General features: G+C 33.2%; 3 protein-coding genes across 3 annotated transcripts; 2 read left to right on the top strand and 1 right to left on the bottom strand.

The window, feature by feature from the left end:
- The first annotated feature begins 1896 nt into the window (after positions 1-1896).
- Positions 1897-10584, top strand: LOC117336826 (leucine-rich repeat-containing protein 72-like). The gene is made up of 8 exons (XM_033897484.1): positions 1897-1951; positions 3935-4008; positions 4400-4469; positions 5306-5501; positions 6252-6341; positions 6587-6739; positions 7715-7751; positions 8506-10584. Exons 1-8 carry the CDS (start codon positions 1916-1918, stop codon positions 8669-8671), a joined length of 822 nt encoding a protein of 273 aa, XP_033753375.1. The 5' UTR covers positions 1897-1915; the 3' UTR covers positions 8672-10584.
- A 1557-nt stretch (positions 10585-12141) lies between these two features.
- Positions 12142-12860, top strand: LOC117336541 (P2X purinoceptor 7-like). Its single transcript, XM_033897153.1, is given in 3 exon segments — positions 12142-12317; positions 12319-12403; positions 12594-12860. Coding segments are annotated over 3 exon segments (528 nt in total).
- Positions 12861-14262: 1402 nt separating this feature from the next.
- LOC117336827 lies at positions 14263-18641 on the bottom strand. The gene is made up of 7 exons (XM_033897485.1): positions 18299-18641; positions 17566-17688; positions 16976-17056; positions 16147-16212; positions 15493-15582; positions 14681-14785; positions 14263-14377 (listed from the first exon to the last, which is right to left on the bottom strand). Exons 1-6 carry the CDS (start codon positions 18532-18534, stop codon positions 14755-14757), a joined length of 627 nt encoding a protein of 208 aa, XP_033753376.1. The 5' UTR covers positions 18535-18641; the 3' UTR covers positions 14263-14377; positions 14681-14754.
- Between the last annotated feature and the right edge of the window lie 286 nt (positions 18642-18927).

Here is an 18927-nt window from a genome sequence, read left to right as displayed (position 1 = left end):
ACCACAGGAATTCCCAGGGTGACGACAGATTATTATTTTTATACACGTTATATAATTTATTATATGCCTCTAGTTAATTTGAATAAAGAAATTGCAATGTTCAGTTTGTACTGTGTCTATACTGTCGTCGTACGGCAGACATGTAGATTGTAGTTGGATATAACAGGGGTTTTGTTTTGTTTTGTTTGTTTGTTGTTGTTGGGTTTTTTTTGGTTTTTTTTGTTGGGGGGGGGGGGGGGGGGGGGGGGGGGGAGGGGGGTGCCAATCCAGGCCCGATCTCTTCCCGTGATCTTTAAGTACATGATGTGCTTCTTTGTCCTGCATATTTTGAATTAAGTAAAACATACATCAAAAAGTATTATTATTGTCGTCCAAATGCATATAAATTGATAGAATTGTTTTCAAGTAAAAGTGTTAAAACTTTGAATAGATTGGGTAAATTTTGCCATATGAAACTGCAGAAAGAAAAATTCTTCTCGTAAGTAATTAAATTAAAGATGTTTTGGGAAATAAGATCACAATATTCAGAAATTAGTTACTTATTGAATAGTGTATGTGTAAATTATGACGACATACTGTCATGACGTCATATGTCTATATATAGGCATGCATTACGTAAATGCTGAATTTGTTATGCATCAGTTACAAGTTTTCAAAAGTCATTATTGATTTTGTGCCGTAATTATATTGCTTGTGTTTTGTCCTCCGCCATCTTGTCATTCAATTTGCAATCCATATATATATGAATATTTTGCTATTCTGTATGCTGTGTTGCATTTGGAAATCAATTAAATTGATATTTAATTGGTAGATCACTTTTTTTGTCTATAACAAGACTTAGTGTTCTATGGGGTTGGGCCATGGTTAATATGTTCATTCTGGGTCATTATGAGGCGCCGTTTAACTATGTATTCACAATCTTTTATAAAAAAAAAATCATATAAGGAATTCTATTCTTTTTTATAAAAAAAATATTTCATAGGCCTTTTTATTATTTTTCGATATCATCAATTTATTAGGTGCCACTTCATTATTTGTTCAGTATTTCACTATTTCAGTAATTCGATTTTGTGATACCAGGAATTCGAATTCTTGATTAAAAAATAAATCAAATTTTTGATACAAAGTTCACGCCTATTTTCAATAAACCATTCTGCTGGATATAAATGAATATTTCCTGATATCAATTATAGATGCCGTTTTACTATTTATTTCTATTTTTTTTATATCAAGAATTATTTTTTGAAATCAAATATTCGAATTTTTCTTTTCTTTTTAATACGGGGATGTTGCAATTTTGTCAAAATTAATGTTTTCGGAATTAAAAACAATAATTCTGTAATTTTAATACCAAGTCAGTTGTAATTACTGGTTAGGAACTGAAGGGGAACGCCCATAGTAAACTTCCTCGACAGAGACGGTCCAAGTGCATTCTATAATAACACCATAATTGCATAAAATTCAAATTTATTCTTTTTTTTTACTCTACAATGACATAATTTTACCATTTTGGTGAGAGTTCGATAAAAAGTATGTGGAGCAAATATTTAAATAATGTCTAAAATATCCAATACGATCAGATCTTCAACTTGTAATTTGTGTGTGTGTGTGAGTAACTTTGAAGGTCTCTTCAAGATGGTACATTTTGTACAAGGCTACGATCTCGTATTATTTACATATTCGTATCAAGCTAACAGAGCTTTATAAAAACGACGCTCCGCGATCAGTAATCTAATATTAATTTTAAAGTAGAAATATCGTTTTTTCTGTAACCTTTATGAGCTTTAAAATATCGGAGTTCATTTTATAGACAAAATGAAATAACACATACCGAAAATACAGCATCAACATTTTGGGCATCTGATTATTTTCGTATTATGCTAGCTTTACTTTTGTTATTTTAGCAACGAGCAAGATGGCCGACCCCGACGACGGACCGTCATCGGACGAGGTAAACTTTAAAATTGTTTACGTTTAAGCATTTCTTGTATAAACATTCTAGCAATATGCATGGACGTGAAATCTGTCATTGTTATCAAATATTTGATTTTAACATTGCATGCTATTGATTTATCGATTTGAGTTGGCCGTTATATATATGGATCTAGATCTACATGTACACATTAAATTCAGCCATATTTTCAGTACAGTATGTGTGCATGCAAGCTGTTTTGTTATTTGGAGTTAAGATGTAACGATTTTATTATATATGTACGCGCTTCTTCGTCAAGATTAGGCTAGTTGTTCAAATTCAATCACTTAAGTTGTCAAATGAATAAAACTACAACAAATTTAAGTTGTGTTATCTGAAGTAAAAGTTCTTCAAAACATAATCATGTCTGTGACATTTCAAGCTCATAGTCAAACAATCTTACTGGTAGCAGGGTCTGATACAAAGTCTTGAATTTTCTGTGTGGGATTCCCGGAAGCACCAGAATATTCAATGCTGAGAGAAGACTTCTTCAATACTTTGTTATAAGTTCTTTGTATTTTTATAGTAAACAAGATTTTATGTATTAACCATTTCACATTTTCTTATTCCTTCAGTTAATAAGTTATGCATACAGCCAGAAAATAATCCAATATGTAAGATGTTACATGGTTTTATATATGTTGGTGGTGGTTGTACAGCTTGTGTAAGGCAAATCAAATGTGATTTGTATGTACATGTATATATATAGATAGAGTGTTAATGCTGGATTTTGGTGAAATGATATGTCTAGATATATAATTGTAACGTTTCCATGACAATTAAAAGAAGAAGAAAAAATCTTAAAATAATAAATGATGGACAAGTGTGAGGGTTACTCAAAATAAGACCCACTGTTTAAAAGTTGGACATGATCAGTGTGTATTGCTGTTGTGAGTTTATATCATTATAAAATTAGAAACAGAAGCATTACCTAAAACATGGCTGATTATAACAACTGATTTTTACTGGCTTAATTAATTTTGAGTTAAATGTGGGAAGATTTTGAATGTGTTCACTTTTGTTTTGTTTTAATCTTTTAAAAGGTGTGATCATAATTAACCTAAGTTTGGTTTAGTTGTGTTGAAATTATAAAAAAAAAGCGTAATATTTCTACAATGTTTGATGTAAAATTAAGAAAAACCTTTTATCAAAAATGGGTAAAATTAAGCTGTGCTTGTTCAAAATTAAACAATTCCTATGGTTCAGTAATGTCAAAAGTGAAAAATTCATGGAGAATAATATCAAATGCGTGTTTATAAATCATTTTCCAAATGTGGTCGCCTGCCAGCCTCAACAGAAAGAATTTTTTTTTATTTTCTTTAACCTAGTTCAAAAAGTTTGATAATAAATTACAATGATTTACAGTAAGGATCGATGGATCACACCAACAGGAATTAAAGTTTTCAATTTCTGGCCATTTTAAAGACATTTGGTGTTTTGTTAGAACTAATTGTTTGTGATAAAAATAGGTTCAAAGAACAAAATATTCTATACATGTGGTATAGACACAATAGTGATACCCCAGGTACCGGGTATATTACAGGTGTTATTTTTGTTACAGGTAAGTCTTAGCTCACAAAAACACTACACGGCAGAGTTTTCATTATTTCCTAGTGTCTATATCATTTATGTATGGCTTGTAAATAAATTGTGTTACGTTATTTAAAGTAGAATCTGAGTTTAGGTATAAATAGTAGTTATACCTGTCGCTAAAAACCTGTCTTTACTGACACCAAAAGGGAAAAATCATTTAGTCGGATAACACAGGTTGTTGGAAAAGTGAAATCAGAATGCAGGGACAATGTTTATGAAGGGAGGTGGGGGGGATAACTGGTATATAGAAGACAAGACAAAACTATGTAAAATATATAGTAGGATACTGCTGATCTACAGTATGTATATCTCCAATAGAATCAATGAATGTATGGTTTTAATTTCCATGTTATAATTCAAATTCTACAGACGATATCCCAGCTGCTGAAACAAAGAGGAATTAAGAAAAACAAGGATGTTGATCAACTATACCTTGCAGACAAGTAGGTGGCTACGAGAGAATTTTTTTCCTCAAAGATTAGTTTTAATAGAAGCTCTCCACATTGTGTTTCGTATTTTCTTATCCATTTGATGGAGGTACTTCAAAACAAGGATCAAATGGATTTTCTTATATTTGAAAAAAAATAACACTTAATTTAATGTAAGTTATTGTCAGAAACAGCACTTTCAATGACTCAAAATAAGAAATGAAACTTGGGTACTTCGGTAAGTGAATGTTTTATTTTTAAAAACATGATTTCAAAGTTTTATATAACAAAACCCCACTTTATCAAAATATATAAAAAAAATCTGTATCAGAATATAGAAATGGTTAATATATTAAATATTGAAATAAAATTGTTATTGTCATGACGTATGATTATCTCCCCTTAGGAGCCTCACACATGTTACTGACCTGTCACGCTTTGCATACCTTCGGATACTATGGCTGAACGGAAACAAAGTAAGTATGATTATGCAATCTAACACATTATGGTAGATATCCTGAGGTAGCCACAAGCTACTACAAGATAACTCTGCCTCAAAATGATTAACACACGGCAAAAAATTGAATGAATTAAATCAACTTTTCAGAAATTTCTTCTGATAAGTGTATTGATAATTGATTTGGATGATGTATGGTTAGGTAATTTATGTCTCACTGTCTGTGAGTTTGATTACCAGGTTTTGTAAACGATAAATACAGTTTCAAGTCTTTCCTGACAGAGTGATACATCTTTGTGATTTCTAAAAGCTAGGACTATTTTTTATTTTTTTTTTTTTTTTTGGATTTATCGCTTTGTGAACAGCCTGGGTCATTTTGAGGTGGGGCCCCCTTGTATGTAGTAGTTGGTGACTACCTCACTAAACAACATACAGGAGGCCTGTTGCATGCCACCCAGAAAAATTAGGGTGAAGTGTTTTGCCCATGGACACAACCAGGACAGTTAACACAGACCAACTTGTTTCCCCAACCTTCCAGAGAAATTCTAAAAGACATGAAAAGGAAGCATCAAGCCACTTACCTTAGATTTTTATATGAGATGTGGCTGGCGCTCTAACAGACCCCTTAGTGATAAGGAATGGAAAGCTTGTAAATCTTGTATATGAAATAAATATCAGTGCTCTCTCATCAAAAGCTGGTTGCTGACAAAAACCTGCTAACTGCAGTACTCTTCATTTGTTAACCAGCTTTTTTTCGCTGTTGAAAATATAAATACTTAATAATACAACCATAACTTGTTCGAAACCATAGTGAGAATATTGCATATGATCAGCTTTTTATTTGTGTTGCTTTAGTTACGGAGACTCAGCTGCCTTCAACAGAACTATATGATCGAGGAGCTTCATTTACAGAACAACGAACTAATCGAGATCAGCGGCGCCTTACGACACCTCACCTGTCTCAAAGTCCTCATGCTGCAGAACAATCAGCTCACGAAGCTTGAACGAGTTGTCCGGGAGTTCACGAGGATGCAGTCTCTCCACACACTGAGTAGGGTCTAATAGATATCCTATCATGTCAAATTATCAGTGTTAATATGGTAGACTATTATATACTCATTTTAAGAGATTTCTACAGGGCAAACTTCTCAGTTACTTTAAAAACAGTGTTAATATAAGGAGTTGAGTCTTCCTAAACAAAAAGGGGTTACCGTAAATATTCGCTTATAGTGCACATTGTTTTTTCAAAATTTGACAAGTGAAAAAATCCACTGCGCACTATACGCAGGTACAAGCCTTTGTCGGTCAGATGCATGGATGTCATGAATGTGAAGCGAGATTTGTAATTGTTTCACTCAACAGTAGGACTATCATTTAATACTTATATATATATATATAAAGCATGTAGTAAGTAAATATCGAACAAATAATCAAAGAAATAAATAGTTAATTAGATGTATAATTCCTTGAAATTGTATATCTATCAGCAATTAGGCTACATGGATTTATGTTGTCGATCGTGAGCCACATGCAATCTAACTTGAGCAAGTTGCCGTACTCAGGTCCAAAAGGATGTATTATGACTTTTCAATTTTTTTTTTTTTTTTTTTTTTTCGTTGTTAATGGTTTGCTTCAAATAGGGATGACTTCACAACCAAACTCTGAAACAGCTCAGTTGTATAAAGAATTACTTGTGACATTACTTGAAGACATTACATGAAGACATTACAGAAATTGTCAACCACACATATATATATAAACACTGTATATATAATAAAGTTAGTTCCTGTATGATTTACAGATTTGTTCAACAATCCCATCGCTCAGGAACAGGACTATCGCCTTTTTGTCATCCAGTCAGTGCCCTCTGTTACCCTTCTCGACAGACAAGGTAGGTCACTCTAACACTTTATCTCTCAAAATTATCTCCCTTCTTTCTCTGCCTCCATTAGGCTTTTGAAATGAAATTCAATAATTCTTTGGAAAATTTTTATGTCACAAACCCTAGAAATCTCTCTGTGTTGTCGTTCAGCATGCATTTGAAGTTTCAGATAAAGTATCAATTTCAGCTGAAAATAAGCAAGGAAATATTTTATCTATATGCAATGGCTGAACATTAATATTTGTTTTTATCAGAGGTTGGTAAATCTGAACGGGAGCTGTCCAATAGAATATATGACCAGGATAAAGAGAAAATCCGAGACACAGTTGCCTTTGGGAGGCGGTCAGAAGGACCACCATCTATATATTATCCCGCGGAAAATAATCAGCGGAGCAGGAGTTCTACAGGTAAAGTCAAACTTGTTCAATCTCAAGGAATTGTCACGAAGAATATTTTTATCACCAGATTCAGAAATGTGTTTGTCCTGTAGTAAATGTTCATTATGTTCCAACAACTGGAAACTGTAAATGTTCATTTTGTTTCAATAGCTGTAGTTTCCAATTTTCATTTTCATTTTTTTTTTTTTTTTGACAAATCCTTGATCAGGAATCACTACGGCTTCAGATTTAATAATGGAGGAACCAGCACTGGTGGTTTTTTCACGTGCCCCGCAGGACCCAGTATTAACAAATTAAAGGGAGATAATGTTTTTACATGAGTTACTTCCCCTTTTCATTTTTAAAGGAATAATTTGTGGTGAAGTAGTTATTTCCCTTTAAAGATTAGTTTTTAGAAATGATGATCAACTGTTTTAATCTTGGTAATATTAATTCAATCATTCAACATGTATGAAGAATAAATACAGCATTAACCACAGGGGCTTGGCACGATTTTCCAAATGATAGTCTATATATATATGTATTTACTATATACATATATATATAGACTATCATTTGGAAAATCGTGCCAAGCCCCTGTGGCATTAACCAATAAATGATTGTGTTAAATCCATGCATAATTTTCATTTTGTTTATTTGCTATTTTATATACAGTTTTGCAATCACTTTAAATGCATGTACCAAATTCCCAGAGTGCTATTATTGGGGGAAAATCACAGGACTCAAACAATTGGTCTTTATATTGTAAAACTGTATTCATGGACAGGGGTTTAGGGATTTAATATGCCAAGTCCCTGCAGGAAATATGTTTTTTTCCCCAATAATTTTTCAAACAATTATTCTGAAGGATGTTAAATTCAAGTATTAAACTTCAAAGAGTTGTGTAATAAAAGCATGGTAATATATATTATGTTTGTTTAAACTCTTAATCTTGATGACTAATTTAAATGGGGCATAAATATGAATTTTGAATTGTCTTTTCAGACTCTAAGCTGATTGGGAACAGTTTCATGAGAGATAAGTAAGTATTTTATAATTTTAAACAATGCAACTTTTATTTATAAGATATCAATAGATAAGCTATTGTGATTTATATAATAAACTGGCTGTGAACAATTCTAAACCACAGGGTCTGTTAACAACAAAAATCATCATTGAATGATGTCTTGATTGTCACAGAATTGATTTTCAGTAATGATACAAAATACTAAGAATCAGTAATAAAAACTTTCCTGCCAATCTTTTAAGCCCAGGCCACCTTAGTCCACAATCATCAAATGTTGAGCTGTTGAAATCATCTTTCATCAGTTCCATCATCCATTTCAGGAAAAGTACTGGAAGCTGGATTTTTATAAAATTCTGTGTGTAGGTTACCATGGTAACATTCCCCATTTGTTTTCAGTTGTGCTTGTTGACGATAAGAAAATTAATTGGCATAATTAAATTGGCAGCCATCTTGGATTTCGACAATTTAAAAAAAAAGTTTGTCATTAAAATTCCTTAGAAGTACTGTTTCCTACACTGTACAAAGTTTCCCTTCGGTCCCTTGCTGTGTAATTTTTGATTTTGAGACTGATTGGAAAAACAAGATGGTAGACAGGTGGCCATCTTGGATTTTGTCAGTGGCAGTTTGTTATCAGTTTTTTTCAGAAAATTCAGACAAATTTTGCTGTAGCTGATGTTTAAAATGAATAGATTGCTTAACACATTTTGTCCTGTTTTTTTCCAGTCCTCTCTTTGTGACAATTAACACATTTTGTCCTATTTTTTTCCAGTCCTCCCTTTGAGACAGAAGAAGAAGCTATCACTGCTCGGCGCATGAAGAAATCCCTGATCGTCTATACCACGTTTGACTGGGCCAAAGTTCCACGTATAGAAGAACGACGACAGTCCAACAAACCATTTGATTCCCCGGAGCTGATAACTCATGTGTTCAGATGATAAGTTGGATATGTGAATATTATATCAATTGTGGTCTTAATTAAATTATATTTGTTAAAATCTTTCATCAGGTCCATCTGAGAAGGGAAATATTAAATTCATTCCTCCGTCCACTGCTGAATGGACAGTATCAAATAAATTAATATATATTGCTTATTTTTGAATTCTAAATTCTTAAATTTAATACAAATTCTACAAACATATCAACAGTATTAGCGGTATATGATTTTCGGATTGGTCCCATATTACAATAGTTGTGATAATCATTTGGTTTGTATTTATTTTATTTTTTTTCTACACTGTTATTTTTTTGGTTCCAAGAATGTTTTATGTTTGAATTATTTCACAGTAAATAATTTTTACAAATCTGAACTTTCACCTATTTACAAAATCATGATTCAAACAATTTTTTCAGTCGGTAAGATTTAAGTCAAGAAGAAATACAGACATTTTTATTCTAATATTGAGCAGTAGATAGTTATGACATATTAAATTATGTACATGTTAGCATATTTATTTATTTATTTTTTGAGAGAAAAAAAGGAATTAATAAGAAAAGTTGCGCTTTTGTGCAATCAAAGAGAACATTTTGAACCAAAGACTAGTTAAATATCTATAACTGATTATGAATTTTATCTGTGATATCTTAAGATTAAAACTGATATACATTGAATGTATAGTACTCATGTTATTGAAAGTGAAAATGTCCTTATTACATACACCCCATCTTACATTTTGATTAAATTTTATGATTTTTAAATGCAGTTGTTTTTAACATGGAAGAAATGACATGTTAGTGCTCGATTCCGTTGACGACAGTGCCAACCTCACATCTCTGATATAACTGATGCTGTTTATGGTATAGAGGTGTACAAATGTTTTATAAATTTCTGGCTCTCAAAGACTAGTACTAGCTCAGAAAACATTTTACGACCAAAAAACCTTGAATGGTTAAAATATTTTGTGAAGCCAAATGTAAACTCTGCTTGGTAGCCTGTGTCAGGCTGGTGTGGATTTGTATGGAATGGAAGAAATATTTGCACTAGATTTTGAAAAAATATATGGAATACACTACTGCTGATTAATTTAAAGTCTGTGATAAAAAGTTTTAAAACTCACAAATACCGACTGTTTCCTACCGACTCGGTTAGGAAGCATTCAGTTGAGCGTTATTCTAGAAAGTCAGAGGTTCTAAGTTTGACCACCAGCAAAGGCGACGAGATAATATTATCTATAATGATTTTTATTACAGTAATCTAATTATATAAATATTTTATATGTATTATTCCTATATAATTTATTGTACAAGTGGGAGAGGCATCAATATTAATCGAGTGGCGGGTTTAGTCCAGATGTACAATTTCCTGTTTATCCGATCATTGTATTTATTTGCCGAGGTAGTTCGTTGACTTCTGAAAATATGCCTTACAACCCTCCTGGGCCCAGTTGTTCAAAAGATGATTAAAGCTAATCAAATTTGAACAACATTTTTCAAATCCTGATATAATACTTTCTGGTAGGACTAGCTTGTCAAAACTTTATGAAATTCTGTAATTCTTAATTCTCTTCCAATTGGCATAATTTAAAGATGATATACTCACAGGTTTTGCAACAAATGAGAAATGAAACTTTCACTAATCAAGTGATTAAGCTAATCACCTTTTGAACAACTGGGCCCTGGAGGATTAATTCTGGGAAAACCCTTGTCATCCATTCATGCTTGTTATATACTACACCAGTTAATGGTGAATTTACTGTGATATTTTTTGTGTTATGTATTTTACATAGTTTTTTTTTCTTGACCCAACAATGTCACCAAGGGGAAGTAACTCTGATGTTTGACGTTTTAAGACATCATTGAAGTATTAAATCCCATATATGTACATGTTTTGTGTGTTACTGCTGAACAAGGATATTTTTATTCCTTCCTTTCATTTTGTATCAGTATTCTATTATAATATTAAATGCCATTTTGTATTTCAATATTGTTGTTCATGTAAAAAACAAAGGCTAAGGGACTATTACCTTAGATATCAACCTCAGGAATTGAAGAATTCGGCCTTTGAATAATAAGATATACCCATAATTAAGCGATACAAGCGGCTACACCGTCAAGTTGGGTGTTTTTGTACTTATTTTCGGGGTCGGAACATTGTTTACATTGTAAACAATATCACGCTCGGTTGCTTACGGAGAAAGCCGAAAAGGTCACATGGCTTGTCACGTGACGCAGTTATTTACATCCGTCGCAAAGAAAAAATGGATTACGAGGTAAGTGTAAACAAACGCACATGTCTTCGGTATAACACATACTTTGCGCCTTTCTGCTAATATATGTTCGCAAATAATGATTCTATAGTGTTATAATATATAAGTTTCAAAAATTGAGCTGGGTAATTTGTGTTATTTGGGCTTTGTCGTGCGATAAATATATATATCTATCACTGCCGTTCAACTAGTGGGGCCCAAAAAAGGTTAATTACAATCGGAACAGAAACTAGATGTATTCAGTAATTCAATAAGATTTTAGCTTGTTTGTGACTGTTTTCTTTTCAGAAATGCACAGGTATTGATACTTTCTTTGTATACAATCATATTTAATGTTTACAATAAAGTCTGCGTTAATCATTTTGGTATGAATACATGCAAGTAATAAAGAGTACTACACATGTACGTGTGACATACGACACACCAGTGTTAGGCTACATGTATGTCCTTGTGAAAAGTTTAATTGTGCAGAATAAATGCCAGAAGTAATGAGTAGGTCCGCTATGTTTCTACTTTTATGTTCCTTCTTCCTTTGATAGTTATAGAAAATTTCAATCGCTTGGGACATCAACACTATATATATATATATATATGCTGGCTAATTATATATTCTGTTGTGTCATAGACTCCATCACCAGCTTCGCAAGGAACAAGTTCAAGTTTAGACAGTCCTGTCAGAGCTAGGGGAAGAGGGCGAGGCCGTTCACGTGCTAGGGGACGAGGCATAGGTCGTAGCACTGATAGATCTAGAACTGGCACAGCACGAGGGAGAAGAGTTGGTGGAAGAGGAGCCCGTGGAAGACGTCAGGGCCAGGAAAGTGACAGGGCAGAAAATGCAGCAACCAGCTTGCAAGCCAGAAGATAAATATTGAAAGTAATTGATGTTTACTAATCGTTTAATTCACCAACCATATCAAACCATTATTATTAGAAACAACATTTAGCTGTTCTAAACTTTGCTTTTACAGCGATTTTACATTTCTGGGTATTGAATACATATATAACACCTTTTCATTTATTTTATCTGTCCTGTGTGATCATATCATTATTCAGTAATAATTTCAATATTTTTTTTTTTTAATTTTCTGGATCCTGTACACTGTACTGTAAAAATATCCAATTACATTATCCAATTATTTAGTATCCAAATGTAACTATATAACCCAAATCTCTTACAGAAGTGTCATTTAAAAAGATTATTTATGTATCTATTCCAGACAAGAATTGATGAAATGTCACATGAAGAGACTAAGTATATTTTGCATCAGACAGCACAGCAGTTTCCTTCTTTGATTTTTGACTTGGTCAAAGACAGTAGTGGAAACAGTGGAGGTTACCATCCCAGACCAGATGAAAACATGTACAGTCCAGATTGGTGTTTGTGGTAACTGCAGAGAAATGCCTACACAACCAGAGAAGCTCTGCTGCAAGAAAGATCTACCAAATTGTATAACTTTGCTTCTGGTAAGATTGTCTTAAATTGTTTAACATAATAAGCAATACATGTGTAGCTAGAATTATCTCATAAAAATACACTTCTGTTTTTTATGTTATCATTGTTGTTGAATTATTGCAGCTTAATTACAGAAATGTAAAGTTTTTTAATAAGTTTGTTTTAGAAATTTACACACATTTTCCATCTTTTCCCCATCAGGATTTCAAAGTTCTTATTTTGGACGAAGCTGTCTTGGCCCTAGCACGCCTTTACAGGCAAGACATGTTTGCTTTGCCAAATGAGGAGGACTGGAAAAAAGCCAACAGGCATGCTGCCTACAGACAATATATATTGTGGCAAGTTGGTCGTCTTGGTACTGGTGACAGACGGGTCATCCCAAGCTGTGCGGTTTGGAAAATTAGAGACGGGTTCCCTGATGAATTTGGACAGTACACTGGTTTCAGGCATTCAGGATTGCTTAATTGATATCATATATGTGTTATATAAGGTATTTGTCCAATGATAAGTATGATGTAAATGATGAATTGTTGAAATATGTTCACTTATGTACCAATGTCCATGGATGTTTAATGATGATGATGATGTGTCATAGATAAGTTTGTATAATGATGATGATTTGTCATAGATAAGTTTGTATAATCATGTTTTGAAGTGGTGATATTCACTAATGTATCTGTTATGATGATGATGATTTTAAAACTGTTATGATGATGATGATTTTAAAATACTTTACATATGTATGTGTAGATAAGGAATGTTGAATTATAATGCATGGGAAGATTGTAAGAAATCTTGTAATTTAAATAATGTGGATGGTTACTGAAAATTTGTGTCAGTGCCAAATAAAACAACGAGCATCCAAGAACTTGTCATATTTTTATTGTTAGCACCAAATAAAATCTGTAGACGAATTCACTACAAAAAAGGCTATGAATACAGATGATCATCCCCGAACACTGTAATGTTCACATACACAGACCATACTAAAGACACATTCCAAACTTGTGACACATACATCATATTTAGCCAGCCTGTGACACATACACCATACTTAGCAAAGTTGTGACACATACACCATACTTAGCAAAGTTGTGACACATACATCATATTTAGCCAGCCTGTGACACATACATTATACTTAGCAAAGTTGTGTCACATACACCATACTTAGCAAAGTTGTGACACATACATCATATTTAGCCAGCCTGTGACACATACATTATACTTAGCAAAGTTGTGTCACATACACCATACTTAGCAAAGTTGTGACACATACACTTTACTTAGCAAATTTGCGACACATACACTTTACTTAGCAAATTTGTGACGCATACATTATACTTAACAAACTTGTCACATATACATCATACCTGTGAATATCACACCATACATACAAAATGTGTGAACAAGCCAAACTTGTGACACAATAATTGGTACATACACAATACTTTTCATAGACATACATTTTCCATCCGACAAGTAGTAGATTAGTTTTGCACATGAATTTTGAAACATAAAACACATGTGAAACCCAAATCTTATATGGCATATACTACAAATAATAGCTACAAATGTAGCTGTTGTGGGCCTACATCTAACAACATCCCCACTTCCCCAATGAGGTTATTCATAGAATAATGACAGTAGCCTTGTAGCAAGTTTTGTTGAAATCTCCTAAGTGGTTAAGGAGGAGTAGCCAGCAGATTGTTGAGTCCTATTTGTGACACTAGAATCACTTAAGTCTTGACCTTTTTTCTTCTACTAATGTGGCAGTAGGAGGTGGAGGCAGGGGGGCTAAAACGCTGGAAATGTGTCTGGGATCTGGGGGCGATAACGTCTTGCTTTTATGCATTCCTTCTCTATCAAGTAGCCTCTTTTCAACTACAGCAGAAATCAGGTCACTGATGTAGCTGTATTTCTTTTTCACTTTGTAGGGCACAGCGGACCACCTTCCACTTTTCTTGTTGTAAGTTCTGTGGTACCTTTAAACAAAAGAAGATCCTAAAAGTCATGCAATCAGTTCATCCGAACACACAGAAACAAATATATAAACCATGTAAACATTGAGTATAAAGGAAGTAACAGACCAAAATAACAAGTACGATATTCAAAATATCAGTGTCTTCAGCCATTATGCCATGTACAAATAAATATATAAAGTACTCATTGCAAGTTATTGTTTACAAATATTCATTTTTTTTGTATTATTGAAATGATTTTGAAGTAATACAATCTTGAATTCTTGTGCCAAATATAATTTTATTACAGATACAAAAAATACTAACCACGAACTCCGAATATGTACTGGCATTCTGACAGACATGCCAGAAGTGGTTCACAACACCATGAATCCATTGCTTCAATGGTCTGCAATCCTTTGTCTAACATTCCTACACAGCATTAAACAAATAAAAGATAAATATTTATTTGAACAAAATTGGAAGCCCTTCACCCCAGCATGCTACAGGCCCAATATCAAGTCCCTGGGCCTCTTGGTTATTGAGAAGAAGTCATTTGAAGATTATAGCCTATTTGACCCATGTGACCTTGAATGAAGGCCAAGGTAATTCATTTGAACAAACTTTGTAGCCCTTCACCCCAGCATGACACACAGCATAAGCTCACTTGCCCTTCGGGCAGGTGAGCTAATAAAAACAATTGAGGGAGAAATAAATATCTGACATTTAAAAATATAACCGGAACTGTGACACTTCATCAAGAATCCGGAATGTCTTGTGGTAATATATCCTCCAAATTGACCATATAGGTTTTATGATTGACATTTACAAACATACCAAATTCCAGTGACCTTGACCTTTAGTCAGTAGAATCATTGCTTAATTTTGACAAACACTGCTTCAAAGTGTCATTAATAAATGTTCATCAGTTAAAAGGATCAAAGTTTGACATCAACTTTGGACTCTGTGACCTTGACCTAGACTTTATACTGGAGTGTTGATTTCTGTGAACTGGACATCTTTGCCAAGTTAAGGTAAATCAGTCAAAAAACACCAAATTACAGCCAGGAATAAAATTTTTGACCTAGGTCATCCATATCTCGGATACAGACCATTTTGAATTTTGAATTGTTCTGTACCTGAGAGTGATGTCGAAACTTGGTTCATAATCCTCATCATCAGTGGTTTGGTCATCCTCGTCGACATTTTCAGTGACATCTATTGTTAAGCTGATAAAAGGAGAAAACAAAAATATAAAAAACAGATAACAAATCATAACAGGAGCTATTGTAGAACAGCATAGCTTGTCTCAAAAATGTTTGTCTATAAATAATTAAAATACATAAATTGGTATAATTTTGAATATTGGAAAAATAAAACTAATATTGCATACTTGACTTAACTAATTTGTGATACTCAGTCTTCATTCATAAGTAGCTGAAAACCTACGATACATTCAAAAAATGAAAAAAAATGTAGAAAAACAAGAAAGCAAAAAAATGTTTAGTTCAACTCTGGGATGTGATGGTCTAACTCCACAGGATTGGATTGTTTTGTTTAATGTCCTATGAACAGCCAGGGTCATTTAAGGCCGTGCCACGTTTTGAGGTGTAGAAAAGCCTGAGTACTCGGATAAAAACCACTAGCCCACGGTCAGTACCTGGCAGCTGCCCCACGTAGGTTTCGTACTCGCAACCCAGAGATGGAGGGCTAGTAATAAAGTGTCAGGACACCTTAACCACTCAGCCACCACAGCCCTTAACCCCACAGTAATATACATCAATGAAACTTACTCAAAAGGATTCATGAAGCTGCTCGCCTCTTTGGTAGTGATATCGGCCTTCTGAATATGTTGATTCCTTCAAAATAGATATAATAAATGACATTAATTGTTTATTGTAGTATTGATCGTTCTTTCTAAAAATATTACTTCTTCCTACGATTCTGGACACTGCAGTTCAGAAAAATCATTTATTTCAATCATGTTTGAAATGTCTGAAGAAGAAATACAACTGTAGTATTTATATTTATATTCAGTTTGATTATTTTTCAAAGCATTTTTCCAATGTAATTTGTTTATCTATGTAATACATAACACAGAAGAAAATACATATGTACATAGCAGATTCATTACTCACACATACATATCAGATTCAGTACTCACACATACACACACATACATATCAGATTCATTACTCACACATACACACACATACATAGCAGATTCATTACTCACACATACACACACATACATAGCAGATTCATTACTCACACATACACACACATACATACATGTAGCAGATTCATTATTCACACATACACACACATACATAGTAGATTCATTACTCAAACATACACACACATACATACATGTAGCAGATTCATTATTCACAGACGACAGAGGTTTGACTATCTAAAAGATAATTCTCTTGTGAAACACTAAAATATTCTCGGAAAAGACGCAGCTCATTTTTCTTGAATGCAAAGATGGAGGTTTGTTGAGCTGAACATATGCATTGAGATCATTTTGACTTATAGATCAATATTATAGAATGTCCTCGTACTCCGAATTACAAACCAGCAATGCAAATACATACTGGTACATGTACATACTGTACTTACTGAAAATCACTTGCGGATGGTCCAGGCAATGACATGTCTTTCCAACATTCTTGCACAAACACTCCTGACATTTCTCGACCACTAAATAAAAAGAGAACCTATATACACATCATGTATATAAATCTTCACTTAATTACATGATAACATATCCATTATCTAGCAACATATATATAAAAGAAACATGCTGGAATCATTATATAAATACATGTGTGCATATATATACAGCTTCAAAGACCAAACAGATAGTCATCCACCTAAAATATTCATTTAAAAAAACATAAATAACACACATAAACATACAGAACAAACTTTTTAGTCATAGAATTACCAACAGTAACAAAACAAAAGAAATCAAATCAACACAAACTGTATAAATCGTTGATGTTGTTTATCTTGCAATTGTTTGCCCACCAACACTATACATTTTATTCTTAATGTGCTTCATTGACAGTAAATGATTGATAATGCCAGTCCTAAATTTAGAATAGAAGTTATGTATCTGTATGTGTGATCGGTAATTATAACGGTCATTATACATACCATGCTACACCACATTTCCAACTGCCTCAAACTTAATCATATAAACATACCTTATAGTGACTTCACTTTCTGAATACTCTCGTGGAGGTATATATCTTCTTGCAGGTGTGGAATGCATATGGATGTGGCCGGTTGAAGTGGTGGATTTATCTGATATTTTCTTAAATTCATAACTGAAATTGACATTTTCAATAACATTCATTATTTGAATATAAAAAAATACTGATGTTTTTTTTTTAAAAATGACATTTAATTGTACTCTACTGTGCTGTATATGAAATGGTAATAATAAGGACTTTTGCTGCCATATATATGATAATCATTAATGTATATGTACTACAATACATATATACATGTATGAAAATCTAGATCTGCCGTCTAATGAATTTCATATGCATTTTATATTTTTTATAAACATATGTTGCACTGTTTATTATAAATGTGATGTTTATAATCACTGTCGTTTATTTTCATATCACCAGTACCGCCATATAATATCGAATAGCCCTTGTATTTATTCACCACATCAATTTTCCTAAGAACGAATACCCCCAATTGGGCCCCACTTTGCGTTCAACAACAAACACGTTGTGTCACTATTGTAAATTTATATATACAATTACTATTTAACCATTACCAGATGACACTTTCAGTAGAGAAGTTCAATAACATAATCATGCTTAAACGGTGGATACCGGACTATCAATGGCAATATTGGATACGTTTATCTATTATATATACAGTAGTTATATATCTAACATGATACCGTAGCGTTAAGCTTACCTGTCAAGAAGCAGCTTCGCTAATTTAGAATCAGTCTCCAGTGCGAGATCTTCCTTTACCTTTCGCCATCTATCTATCTCTTTGCTTATGTAGATTCTCGCCTCTCCTCTTCTCTGTTCTGATTCTTTTTTCCTTCGTTTTCTTGCACTTTCCGTCAAGTAACTTTTAGGACCTCGTCGTTTTTTCTGGTTTGCGTCCGCCATTTTGCTTTTTTCTCGGTTTATGCGCATGCGCATTTTCAGGCTACGAGCGGTAATTTATGAATTAGTTCGAGACCGAAATGTTTACCTTTTTTATTTTTTAGATATATATCGTAAATGGTTGCAGCGACTTTTAATTTTTGTAATTAAGAGAAAGTGTTAGTTTTGTAACATACTCATAGAAAATATAACGTTTTATATCCATTTCTCATAGTGTTTTCTAACCATATAGTCCCTTTAAGTAAGAGTCGAATATATATTTATGTACATGTACAAATCTTTAATGTGTCAGAAGCTGAGCAGAGGCAGAGATAAGTATTACAAGTGACCCCCCCCCCCCCCCCCCCCCCCCCCCCCCCCCCCCTTCCTTATCTGGTCGAAGCATATGTATTAATTCCTATTCAATACATTCAATATCATTTTGAGATA

Source organism: Pecten maximus, chromosome 10, assembly GCF_902652985.1.
Source record: "Pecten maximus chromosome 10, xPecMax1.1, whole genome shotgun sequence".
In the NCBI taxonomy this organism is placed as follows: domain Eukaryota; kingdom Metazoa; phylum Mollusca; class Bivalvia; order Pectinida; family Pectinidae; genus Pecten; species Pecten maximus.
This window is presented reverse-complemented; position numbering and strand designations above follow the sequence as displayed.